This window comes from Sapajus apella, unplaced genomic scaffold (genome assembly GCF_009761245.1).
Source record: "Sapajus apella isolate SASKATOON/1434 unplaced genomic scaffold, GSC_monkey_1.0 scaffold77, whole genome shotgun sequence".
Lineage (NCBI taxonomy): Eukaryota > Metazoa > Chordata > Mammalia > Primates > Cebidae > Sapajus > Sapajus apella.
This window is the reverse complement of record NW_022437017.1, coordinates 7,693,722-7,706,099: the sequence shown is the minus strand read 5'-3', so window position 1 is coordinate 7,706,099 and position 12,378 is coordinate 7,693,722. Positions and strand designations below refer to the sequence as shown.

The 12,378-nt window shown below is 58.4% G+C and overlaps 1 protein-coding gene across 2 annotated transcripts; it reads left to right on the top strand.

Moving 5' to 3' along the window:
* The first annotated feature begins 1,991 nt into the window (after positions 1-1,991).
* On the top strand, positions 1,992-7,885 carry HMG20B (high mobility group 20B). Of its 2 annotated transcripts, none has more exons than XM_032252282.1 (10): positions 1,992-2,074; positions 2,371-2,426; positions 2,744-2,852; positions 3,436-3,639; positions 4,596-4,716; positions 5,308-5,354; positions 5,613-5,685; positions 5,953-6,168; positions 6,980-7,112; positions 7,351-7,885. In XM_032252282.1, exons 2-10 carry the CDS (start codon positions 2,389-2,391, stop codon positions 7,361-7,363), a joined length of 954 nt encoding a protein of 317 aa, XP_032108173.1. In that variant the 5' UTR covers positions 1,992-2,074; positions 2,371-2,388; the 3' UTR covers positions 7,364-7,885. The 2 variants fall into 2 exon arrangements, with proteins under 2 accessions (XP_032108173.1, XP_032108174.1); XM_032252283.1 differs by having other exon boundaries at positions 5,311-5,354; positions 7,351-7,871.
* Positions 7,886-12,378: the final 4,493 nt, after the last annotated feature.

The following is a 12,378-nucleotide window of genomic DNA, read 5'->3' as shown; positions in this document are numbered from 1 at the left end:
CATAAGGGCCCAGAAGTGAGAACAGCCAAAAAGTCCAGCGTGGGAAAAAGGAGGGAAACTCCGTCCAAAAAAAAAAAAAAAAAAAAAAAAACCAATGTATCACGCCATTGATCTGTGCATCAGTAGTGGACATTTGAGTTGTTTTCACTTTTGGGCCATTATGAAGCAGGCAGCTAGGGACGTTTGTGTACCTGTTCTTGTTTAAACACCTGTTTTCCGTTGTCTGAAGTATATTCCTAGGAGTGAACTGCTGAATCGCATGGTGAGTCCATGTTTACTTAACCCTTTGAGGAAATGCCAGGCTGTGTTCCACAGCGGCTGCATCTGCCTCCTAGATAATAGCAGGATTCCATGAATGTGTTTCGAGCACGCACTATGGCCACCGCCCTGAACCCAACAAGCAGGATGGAGGAAGCCAACTTTTGAAGAAAAAAACAAAGCAGAGAAGGCCTGGCTGAGCAGGTGACATTTGAGCAGACTAAATGAAGTAGGCCGGGCGTGGTGGCTCATCCCTATAATCCCAGCACTTTGGGAGGCCAAAGTGAGAGGATCACCTGAGGTCAGGATTTCAGACCAGCCTGGCCACCACGGGGAACCCCGTGTCTACCAGAAATACCAAAAAAAATTGGCCGGGCTCGGTGGCTTAGGAGTCTGTAGTCTCAGCACTTTGGGAGGCCGAGGTGGGCAGATTGCTTGAGGTCAGGAGTTTGAGACTAGCCTGGCTCCCATGGTGAAACCCCGTCTCTACCTAAAAGTACAAAAATTAGCCAGGCGTGGTGGCACATGCCTATAGTCCCATCTACTCGGGAGGCAGGAGAATCGCTTGAACCTGGGAGGCGGAGGTTGCAATGAGACCAAGATCGGGACACTGCACTCCAGCCTGGGCGACAGAACAAGACTCTCTAAAAAACAAAAATAGTAATAAAAAAATACCAAAAAATTAGCAGGGTGTGATGACTCAAATCTGTAATCCCAGCTACTCACGAAGCTGAGACAGGAGAATCTCTTGAACCCTGGAGGCTGAGGTTGTAGTGAGCCGAGATCAAACCACTGCACTCCACCCTGGGGAGACAGCGAGACTCCAGCTCAAAAAAAAAAAAAAAAAAAGGAAGAAGAAGGCAGGGACATGATGTGGGCAGGTGGTGTAGGGTTTAGTGGGCCGTGGTCTGCAGCCAGTGACCTCAGGAGTGCCCTCGGAGCAGAGGCAGCCCCACCTAGGGCCAGAAGACCGAGCTCCTGCTGGGAGGTTCCCGATCCCCCGGGGGGAGCCTCCCAGCCCCATCCCCAGGAGGCCCTTGCAACCTCCCCTCACCCACTATCTTTCCCCAAATACCTCCAGCCCAGCTCCGACCCCACCCCCTGCCTGACCCACACCCAGTTCTCAGCCTCGCAGCATCGTACGATGTTCCCGTAGCACAGGAGGGAAAGCCCGGGTCCCAGAGAGAGCGAGCAGCCCCTGCGGCCAGAAGTCCCGGGATCAGGACTTCGGGGGCTCTAAACTGAATAAATCAATAGGAAACTTCCCAGCTAGGTTTTGCAGGAAGCTAAGAACACAACCCACCTGGTCCTAGGGCTGGGGGCTGCCCCGCAGGACCTTAACCCTGGCAACCCGCCTCCGTCCGTTCCCATGGCAACCGGGGCGGGGTCCAACCCGGATCCGCCGGTCGCCCCATCCGGCAGCGCCTGCGAGTCTCGCCTTCAGACTCGGAGGAGGAGTCCGCGCCGACCCTACTGGCCCTTTAAGCGGCTCCGCCCGGCAAGTCCGCCACGCGCTTCCGATTGGTCCCGAGCGCGGCCGAGCGCAGCCGAACTTGACGCACCGCCCGCCGCCTTCCCTACCAACCTCCCACGCGGCTCAGCAGCCTCCCCGGCCAATCGTCAGCCAACGCGCCGATCTGTATCTGCATGGCCACGCCCCGGGGGAAGACCGCACCCAATGGGACCGTTCGCCGAGGCCGTCATTAGCATGCCGGGGGCGGGAAGGGGCGGGGCGGCCGGAGGGGGCGGGGGACGGGCTGCGGGCGGTTGGTTGGAGCGTCGCGCAGTCGGGAGGTCCGGGAAAGTTTCTTTGGAGGTGAAAACAGCCGCGGAACTCCAGGGCCTGCGAGGGGGCGGGGGTGCGGGGGTCCCGGGGCCGGGCCGGGGTCTTTCCTGGGCTGGGGGGAAGCGACCCAGGCCTCCCGGGGGACGATCGCCCAACAAAGGATTCTTGGGGTGCCCGCCCTCGAGGACTTCTCCGCCCCCGGATCCGGCCCCCCCCAGCGCTTCGGGCCCGGCATCCCGGGGCTCTCCATCGCGGGGTACCCCAGTTCGCGGTCCGCCATCGGGCGGCCCGGGCGCCTTTCACCTCCACCCGCGTCCGTGTTCCAGGTCCGGCCCGGAGCGGCCATGTCCCACGGCCCCAAGCAGCCCGGCGCGGCCGCCGCGTGAGTGCGCTGACCCTCTCCCCACGCCCGCGCCACCTTCCCGGCTGCAGCTCTAGCTCCAGAACCCCCGCCCCAGTCCCGCCGACCGGGGTCTTGACTCTCCGACCTGGGTCACAGGGTTTCTCCCTCCACCCAGTCCCTCCCAGGAGCCCCGCTTGTCCCACCTTCCCCGGATCCTGACCCCATCAGACCCCGCCTCCTCGGGCTCCTGCACCCTCGCTGCAGCCCCGCCGTCGGGGGCCTAAAAGCCCTGGGGTGGGCGTTGGGGGGAGGGGAGGCTCTAGGGACGAGGCTGACCTTGGTATCCTTGGCTCCAGGCCGACGGGCGGCAAGGCTCCGGGCCAGCATGGGGGCTTCGTGGTGGCTGTCAAGCAAGAGCGCGGCGAGGGTCCACGCGCTGGCGAGAAGGGGTCCCATGAGGAGGAGGTGAGAGTCCCTGCGCTGAGCTTGGGGAGGCCCCGGGCTCCCGCCCAAGCCTTGAAGCCCCGCCCCAAGCTAGATTTGAATTGCTTGTGGCTCCGCCCACAGCCCAGATTTTCCTCCGGAAGCTGAGACCCCGCCCCGTGCGAGCTGCCACGCCCCTGACAGATCCTCTGCCACTCTAAATCCAGGCTCCGCTCGCCGCCCAATGCCAGCTCTGCCCACGCTAAGGCCCCGCCTACTTCCACTCCTTGAGGGCGGCACCCTCCCATATGGTCCTGTGGGCCCTTTCTCCAGCAAGGAGCCACGCCCACCGAGAATAGGCCACGCCCACAACCGGTCAACGCTACCCCTGGGCTCAAACCTCGGCCCCTAGCCCCTCAGATCCCCTCACCTCTGGCCAGAGACCCCTCTAACCCTCCGTGTCCTGACTCCTAACCCGGCCCTACCTCCATCTCTTCCGGGTTCTTTCTACCAGCTAAGCCCCATCCCTAGTCCCGCCCATACAGCATTAGGCCCCGCCCATGCCCCCTGAGCCCCGCCCCAGGCCGCCAGGCCCCCCTCCCAACGACGCAGCCCGGTTCTGCAGCCGGTGAAGAAACGCGGCTGGCCCAAGGGTAAGAAGCGGAAGAAGATTCTGCCGAATGGACCCAAGGCACCGGTCACGGGCTACGTGCGCTTCCTGAACGAGCGGCGCGAGCAGATCCGCACGCGCCACCCAGACCTGCCCTTTCCCGAGATCACCAAGATGCTGGGCGCCGAGTGGAGCAAGCTGCAGCCAACAGAGAAGCAGGTGGGGGGGGCGGGTCCCCGAACAGTGCCGACGGGTCCACGGACCACCCCCCAGTAGCCCTGACCCCCAAAGGATTCCACGTGCAGGGTTTTTCCTTCTGGCTGGCGAAATGTCCACCCATGACCAGGTTTTTTTGGTGGGTTTTCTTTGTTGTTTTTTGAGATGGAGTCTTGCTGTCTTGCCCAGGCTGGAGTGCAGTGGTGAGATATTTGTTCACTGCAATCTCCGACTCCCAGGTTTAAGCAATTGTCCTGTCTCAGCCTCCCAAGTAGCTGGGATCACAGGCACCCGCCACCATGCCCGGCTAATTCTTGTATTTTTAGTAGAAACAGGGTTTCTCCATGTTGGCCAAGCTGGTCTCAAACTTCTGACCTCCAATGATCCAACAGCCTCCACCTCCCAGAGTGCTGGGATTACAGGCGTAAGCCACCATGCCTGGCCCGCAACCAGCTTTTGGGGGCGGGGCTAGCAAGAGGCCAGACAGATTGAAAACGGGAGGACCAACAAGGATATGTCTAAGAAGTCGGGTGTGGCCTGGATTTTTTGTGAAACCTGATTTTCATATCCTGTTAGTTTAAAAATTGCAAAAGCATTAAGAAAATGTACCAAAGCCACCACCGATATGCACCCTTGTAAGTGAGATTTCAAAAAGAGAACGGCTGTAAGAGGGAGTCCAGGCATTCGCATATCCTGGAGGTGGGTGCCTGCCCATGACTGGCATCTGGGAGTGGCTTGTCAGGGCTGGACGAGTCAGGGGCATGGGAAGTGATGTGGGAGCTCAGAGGTCCCTGAGCGACAGGCTGAGGAGCTGGTTGTCTGTCTGAAGGGAACAGGGAGCTCTCGAAAGTTCAAGAGAGGGGAGGGTGCAGTGAAAGCTGAGTGATGGAAACTGGGTCCTGATGTTGGAGGCTTCCCCTGCCTCTGGGTGGGTCAAGTCTTCTGGTGCTGCCCTCCAGCGGTACCTGGACGAGGCGGAGAGAGAGAAGCAGCAGTACATGAAGGAGCTGCGGGCATACCAGCAGTCGGAAGCCTACAAGATGTGCACGGAGAAGATGCAGGAGAAGAAGATCAAGAAAGGTGGGAGAGGTCAGGCGCAGCAGCTCACGCCTGTAATCCCAGCACTTTGGGAGGTCAAGGCAGGTGGACCACCTGAGGTCAAGAGTTCGAGACGAGTCTCGCCAACATGGTGAAACCCCCTCTGTACTAAAAATACGAAAATTAGCTGGGCATGATGGCATGTGCCTGCAGTCCCAGCTACTCTGGAGGCTAAGGCAGGAGAATCGCTTTAACCCAGGAGGCAGAGGTTGCGGTTAGCCGAGATTGCACCACTGCACTCCAGCGTAGGTGACAGGGTGAGACTGTCTCAAAAAAAGAAAAGAAAGAAAAATGGTGAGGGGCCAGCGGGAGCATTTGGGGTCCTGCTCTGTGGGGTGCGACCGCAGCCCAGGTAAGGCCTCCGCTACATGAGGCACAGTCCCATGGGGTGGGCAAGGGAGAGATACCTAGCCGGACGGGAGTGAAAGGAGCTCACTCAGTGCAGCAGGGGATGCCCAGACGCGGGGGGACGCAGGTGCGGAGCTGCAGCCCATGAGCAGGGCTGACGTTGCATGCAGGGCGTGGTCCCTGGAGACGTGGGAGGCTGACCGTTCCCTTCCCTTCCCCCACCAGAAGACTCGGGCCCGGGGCTCATGAACACCCTCCTGAATGGACACAAGGTAAGCGACCCTCCTCCTAGCAAAGCACCTGAGGTAGAAAGGTCTGGAGTTTTCTAAAACCGGCGCTTCGAGGAGGAAGCCATTGCCCCTCGCCCAGACGTATGCAGGCAGGGGTGGTGCCACTGCCCTGTGGGGGCGCTGTTGATTGCACTCGCACCCAGGGTGCCCCGGGAGACGCTCTTAGGTTTGGGGCACACCCAGAAAGAACGTGGCTGCCCCCTACCACCAGCAAATTTCCACCTTCTCCCTTCGTCTTAGGGTGGGGACTGCGACGGCTTCTCCACCTTCGACGTTCCCATCTTCACTGAAGAGTTCTTGGACCAAAACAAAGGTGATTGTCAACTGCAGTCCTGATGCGAACTCCGTGGAAGTGGGTGGTGGAGGGGAGCGTGGGCCAGGAAGGCCCCAAGGCGGGAGGGGGCAGATCGGGAGGTTGCCTCTGAGCGCCCAGGCACCCGTTGTCGCCCCAGGAACTGATGTGGGGAGGGAGGCAGAGGGCGCAGTGACGGAAACCCCGGCAGGGACATGTCTCGGGCTAAAGCCGGGCGATGGGGGGAGTGGGGAGACACACGCTCTGACCCTGCTCACCCCGGCCCAGCCCGCGAGGCAGAGCTGCGGCGCTTGCGGAAGATGAACGTGGCCTTCGAGGAGCAGAACGCGGTGCTGCAGAGGCACACGCAGAGCATGAGCAGCGCGCGCGAGCGTCTGGAGCAGGAGCTGGCGCTGGAGGAGCGGCGGACGCTGGCTTTGCAGCAGCAGCTCCAGGCTGTGCGCCAGGCGCTCACCGCCAGCTTCGCCTCGCTGCCGGTGCCGGGTGCGGACCCCGCCCGCGGCCCCGCCCATCCACCCCGCCCGGCCACCAGGCTCCGCCTACCGCCCCGCCCCCGGTCGCCCCGGCCCCTGTGACCCGGCCCCGCCTATCGCCCCGCCCAGGTCACCCGGACCCCCCTCCCGTCCCCTTCCCTAGCCAGCCGGCCCTGCCTGTCGTCCCGCCTTCACCACACACACCCCGAGCTCCGCCCCCTCCCGAACCCGCATCCGCACCCCATTGCTCCGCTCCGCGCCCCATTGCTCGCCTCCGTCCTTGGCCTCGCCCCCACGGACCGCACTTCCCGGCCACGACCTCTCCCGCCTGGTCCCCGCTGACCCCTCTTCCTCCCACAGCCCCTTCGTGCCCCCACCTCGGACGCTCCAGGCACGGCTCCCTACCGGCCCCACCCTCGCCGGACCCCCTCCCTGGCCAGCCCCCGACCGGCCTGGAGCACTGACCCCACCTCCCCCCGCCCCGCCAGACCCCAACCCCCCGGTGTCATCCCGCCGCCTCCCCGACCCCGCTCCCTCTGTGACGCTCCTCAGCTGACCCAGGACCCCCGCCGCTCGAGACCCCACCCCGCCCCGACCTCGCCAGCCGCCTCCTGCCTCGGCTGACCCTAACCCACCGTGCGCCCCGCCCGCGCTGACCAGGGTGGTGACCTCCGAGCGCTGGGGGAACCCCACCGACTCGCGTCCCCGCGCCCTCGCGAGACCCGCCCTGACAGTACACCCCCCACCTCTGCCCTTGCCCTGGAGCCCCCGCCCTGCGACTCCCCAGAACTCTCGCCTGACTCACCTTACGTGTCCCCCAGGCACGGGCGAGACGCCCACGCTAGGCACCCTGGACTTCTACATGGCCCGGCTGCACGGTGCCATCGAGCGCGACCCCGCACAGCACGAGAAGCTCATCATCCGCATCAAGGAAATCCTGGCCCAGGTCGCCAGGTGTGTGCCCGGCGAGGCGGGGGGCGGGGCGAGGCCGAGCTCACTCGGTGGGGGGCGCCAGGATTTCCCCAAAGCTTCTCAGGGCGGATCCTGGTGCCTGGATTAGGTGGGATCCACGCTGGCCCCTCCAACCCTGACGTGTCGAAGTAGCTGATGCCTGGCCTCTGGGGTTCCTCTGAGTCTGGTGGGGGCCAGAGATGGTGCGGTCCTCATCCTGGGCCCTCCTGTCTTGTTTCAGCGAGCACCTGTGAGGAGTGGGCGGGCCCACGATCCAGAGAAGCTGTGGGCGCGGCCCTGCCCCACCCTGCCCCGTGGACAAGAGGCTGAGGGTCCACCCTTTGGGGCCTGGTCCCATCCTGCACCTTGGGGGCTCCAGCCCCCCTAAAATTAAATTTCTGCAGCATCCCTTTAGCTTTCAATCACCCCAGCACTCTGAACCCAGAAGAAACACTCGCTGTGACCGCACAACCGCGGGTACCCCTCCTCGGAGGACAGCCATGCACCGCGCGGCTCTCCCCGTTATCCCCGGGACCAGGACAGACAACCACCCCCAGCACACGGCAGGACCCTCCAGATTACCCAGGTGTGTGCCCTGGGCCACACAAGCAGCTGCCCAGGACTTACCTGGGATGGGACCCCAAATGCCTGCCCCCCAGAGGGGGGGTGGTCTTGCCCATCCTGCCCTCCTCCGGTCGAGGGACCCTCCTGGGTGCAGTCCCTTCCCACTGCTGGATCCGGACTTTTTAAATAAATAGAAACGGAATTTGTGTTTTCAGTTGGTGAGTGTGTTAAGTTGTTTGGGGTGGTGTGGAGGACTCAGAAGGTGTAGCCGTGGCCCCCCATGACATCCCTGCTGGGGGTGCCAGGCCTGCTCTCTTACCTCCAGCAGCGCCTCAGAGTTTCTGAGGAAGGCTGGGGCCCGAACTTGCTGGGGTTCACAGAGCCAGCCAGCAGCAGGACAGGCGTCTCCATCCTGCCTTCTACCTGAACTTGCATATTGTGGGCTCAGCACATGTGGGGGCTTGGGGCTCGAGAGGGCTGCTCAGTTCATCCTTCATCTTGGGGTTCAAGTCCTTCCCCAGCAGACTGACTTTGCTTTTGTTTATTGTGTAAATCAGCAACATAAACCTTGCCATTACAGCCATTTTGTGTATGACAGACTGGGTCTCCCTCTGCCACCCAGGCTGCAGTGCAGTGGCCCAGTCATAACTCACTGCAGCCTTGAACTTCTGGGCTCAAGAGACCCTCCTGCCTCAGCCTCCCAAAGCCCCGGGATTGCAGGCATGAGCCACCTCGCCTGACCATTTCGGCCATTTCAAAATGCACAATTCAGTGGCAATTAGTTTATTCACAGTGTTATGCAATCATCACCTTTACCTAATCTCTGCTAATTTTTTGTTTTGTTTTGTTTTTTGAGACAGAGTTTCGCTCTTGTTACCCAGGCTAGAGTGCAATGGCGCGATCTCGGCTCACTGCAACCTCTGCCTCCTGGGTTCAAGCAATTCTCCTGCCTCAGCCTCCTGAATAGCTGGGACTAAAGGCGTGCGCCACCATGCCCAGCTAATTTTTGTATTTTTAGTAGAGACGGGGTTTCACCTTGTTGACCAGGATGGTCTCGATCTCTTGACCTCGTGATTCACCCGCCTCGGCCTCCCAAAGTGCTGGGATTACAGGCGTGAGCCACCGTGCCCGGCCTTAATCTCTGCTCATTCTAATCGCCCCCATCAACAGTCACTCTCATCCCCTCCACAGCACCTGGCACCCACAAATCCCCTTCCTGCCTCTGTGGCTTGGCCTGTCCCAGATATTTCATAGAAATGGGATCACACATTGTGTGTCCTTTTTTGGACGGGAGTCTTATTCTGTCACCAGGCTGGAGTGCAGTGGTGCAATCTCAGTTCACTGCAATCTCCGCCTCTCGGGTTCAAGTGATTCTTCTGCCTCAACCTCCTGAGTAGCTTCCCGCTACTGGATCAGGCCCCTTCCCATTGCTGGATCTGGACTTTTTAGATAAAATACAGGCATCCACCACCACACCTGGCTAATTTTTGTATTTTTAGTAGAGACTGGGTATTGCCATGTTGGCCAGGCTGGTCTTGAACTCCCGACCTCAGGTAATCCTCCTCCCTCAGCCTCCCAAAGTGCTGGAATTACGGGCCCGAGCCACCACGCCTGGCTTGTGTGTCCTTTTGTGTCTGGCTTCTCTCACTGAGCGTGATGTCCTCAAGCTTCATCCACGTGGTGACCTGTATCAGAGCCCTGTTCCTTTTCGTGGCCGAGCCCAGCTGTGGTATGGACGAACCCGCTCTGTACTGACCCGTCTATCTGTCCAAGGACACTTAGCTGTTTCTAACATTTACTTGTGAGTAATGCTGCTGTGGACATTCATGTACACGATTTTGTTAGAGTGCCCATTTTCCATTAGATTACTCGGAGCTCTGCGTTTTGCTGTGTGTGTGTGTGTGTGTGTGTGTGTGTGTGTTGCTTACTGACAAGCCTTCCCAGACTTCTGCATTGAATGGCGTAGATAAGACATCCTAAAAAATTCAGCAAAGCATCTGAACCCCAGAACCTCTGAATGTGACCGTATTTGGAAATAGGGTCGTTGCAGATATAATTAGTTAAGATGAAGTCATCCTGAAGTAGGGTGAGCCTTAAATCCGATAAGATTGCTTTCCTTATAAGAAGATAAAATCTGGACACAGACACAGGGAAGAGACAGCCAAGTGACAACAGAGGCCAAGATTGGAGTGATGTGTCTACAAGCCAAGGGACGTCAAGGAAGGCCACCCACAGCCGGAAACTGTGCGCGCCAGGAACGGTTCTATCCAGGGGCTCTGAGGGAGTGAGGCTCTGCCAGCACCTTGATTGTGGAACTCTGGCCTCTGGAGCTGTGAGAAGATCCATTTCTACCACCTGTTTGTGGTGCTTTCTTTTTATTATATTTTTAATTGAAAAAAAAAATTTTTTTTTTAAAGACGGGGTTTCTCCATGTTGGTCAGGGTGGTTTCAAAGTCCCAACCTCATGTGATCCACCCACCTCAGCCTCCCAAAGTGCTGGGATTACAGGCGTGCGCCACCGCGCCCAGCTGTTTTTTATTTTTTAGAGGTTCAAGCGATTCACCTGGCTCCCTATGCTGCCCAGGCTAGTCTTGAACTCCTGGGCTCAAGAGTCCTCCTGTCTTGACCTCCCAAAGTGCTGGGATTCCAGGTGTGAGTCATGGTGCCCACCCCCATCCCACGCTTTTTTTTTTTTTTTAAACAGTTTCGCTCCTGTCGCCCAGGCTGGAGTGCAATGGAGTGATCTCGGCTCACTGCAACCTTCGCCATCCAGGTTCAAGCAATTCTCCTGCCTCAGCCTCTCGAGTAGCTGGGATGACAGGTGCCCGCCACCACGCCTGGCTAATTTTTTGTATTTTTAGTAGCAATGGGGTTTCGCCATGTTGACCAGGATGGTCTCGAACTTCTGACCTCAGGCGATCCACTCCCTCCAGCCTCCCAAAGTGCTTGGATTCCAGGTGTTAGTCACCATGCTCCGTCACTTTGTTTTTGAGACAGGGTCCCGGTATGTTGCCCAGGCTGCAATGCAGTGTCACAATCATAGCTCACTGAAGCCTTGACCTCCCTGGGCTCAGGTGATCGTCTTACCTGATTCCTGTGAGTAGCTAAGACCACAAGTGCCTGCCATCACTACTGATTTTTTTTTTTTTTTTTGAGACAAACTCTCCCTCTGTTGCCCAGGCTGGAGTGCAGCAGTGCAATCTCAGCCCATTGCAACCTCCACCTCCCAGGTTCAAGTGATTCTCCCACCTCAGCCTCTCAAGTAGGCAGGATTACAGGCACCCGCCATCACGCCCAGCTAATTTTTGTATTTTGAGCAGAGACCGGGTTTTACCATGTTGGCCAGGCTAGTCTCGAACTCCTGACCTTAGGTGATCCACCTGCCTCAGCCTCCCAAAGTGCTGGGATTCCAGGCATGAGCCACTGTGCCTGGCCAATTTGTTTGCATTTTTTTAGAGATGGGGTCTCACTATGTTGCCCAGACTGGTCTTTAACTACTGGATTCAAGTGATCCGTCTGGGTCAGCCTCTCCAAGTGCTAGGATTACAGGCATATGCCACTGTGTCCAGCTGTTTCTTTGCGGTTGTGACAGGATCTTGCTCTGTCGCCCAGGCTGGAGCTCAGAGACACGAACACAGCTCACTGAAGCCTGCGCCTCCTGGGCTCAACCAATCTTCCCACCTCCGCGTCCCAAGTAGCTGGGACCACAGGTGCGTGCCACCACACCCAGCTAATTTTGTATTTTTTGTAGAGATGGGGGTGTCACCTTGTTCCCCAGGCCGGTCTCAAACTCCTGGGCTCAAATGATCCTCCCGCCTCAGCCTCCCAAAGTGCTGGGATCACAGGCGAGAGCCACCTCACCCCATCCACTCTGTGGTGCTTTGTTACGGCCGCCCTGGATCAGACAAACTGATACTGCCAACCCTGAACCCCCGCCAGGCCGTTTCACCCTTTCCTGGCACAGGAGATGTGCCAGGAAATTTAGAGCTTCTCATTTCTAGGCAGGCCTGGAAAATACCATTTTGTAGCAGATTTTTTACTTTTAAAAAATTCCAGTATACAATTCAGTGGTTTTAGTACATTCAAAAAGCTGTGTGGGCTGGGCACGGTGGCCCACGGCTGTAATTCCAGCACTTAAGGAGGCCAAGGCAGGCGGATGATTTGAGACCAGGAGTTCGACACCAGCCTGGCCAACATGGTGAAACCCCGTTGCTACTAAAAATACAAAAATTGCTGGGCGTGGTGGTGCATGCCTGTAATTCCAGCTACTTGGGCGGCTGAGGCAGGAGAAGCTCTTGAACCCAGGAGGTGGAGGTTGCAGTCAGCCAAGATCGCGTCACTGCGCTCCAGCCTGGAAGACAGAGTGAGAGTCTGTCTCAGGAAGAAAAAAAAAAAAAAGCTGTGCAACCATCACCTCTAATTCCAGAACATTCCATCACCGCCAGAGGAAGCCCTGTCTCCATCAACAGTCACTCCCCATGTCCTCCCCTATTTCTGACAGCCCCGCTATCCCCTTCCTGTCTGTGGATGAGTCTGCCCCGGACATTTCATAGAAATGACATCACACGCTGGGTGGCCCTTCGTGTCTCACTGAGACTCCCGTGGCTTCTCTCTCACTGAGCGTGATGTCCTCAAGATTCATCCATGTCACAGCTTGCAGCACATTTTGCTAAAGTTTAAACTTTATGGTTTTTTTTTTTTTTTT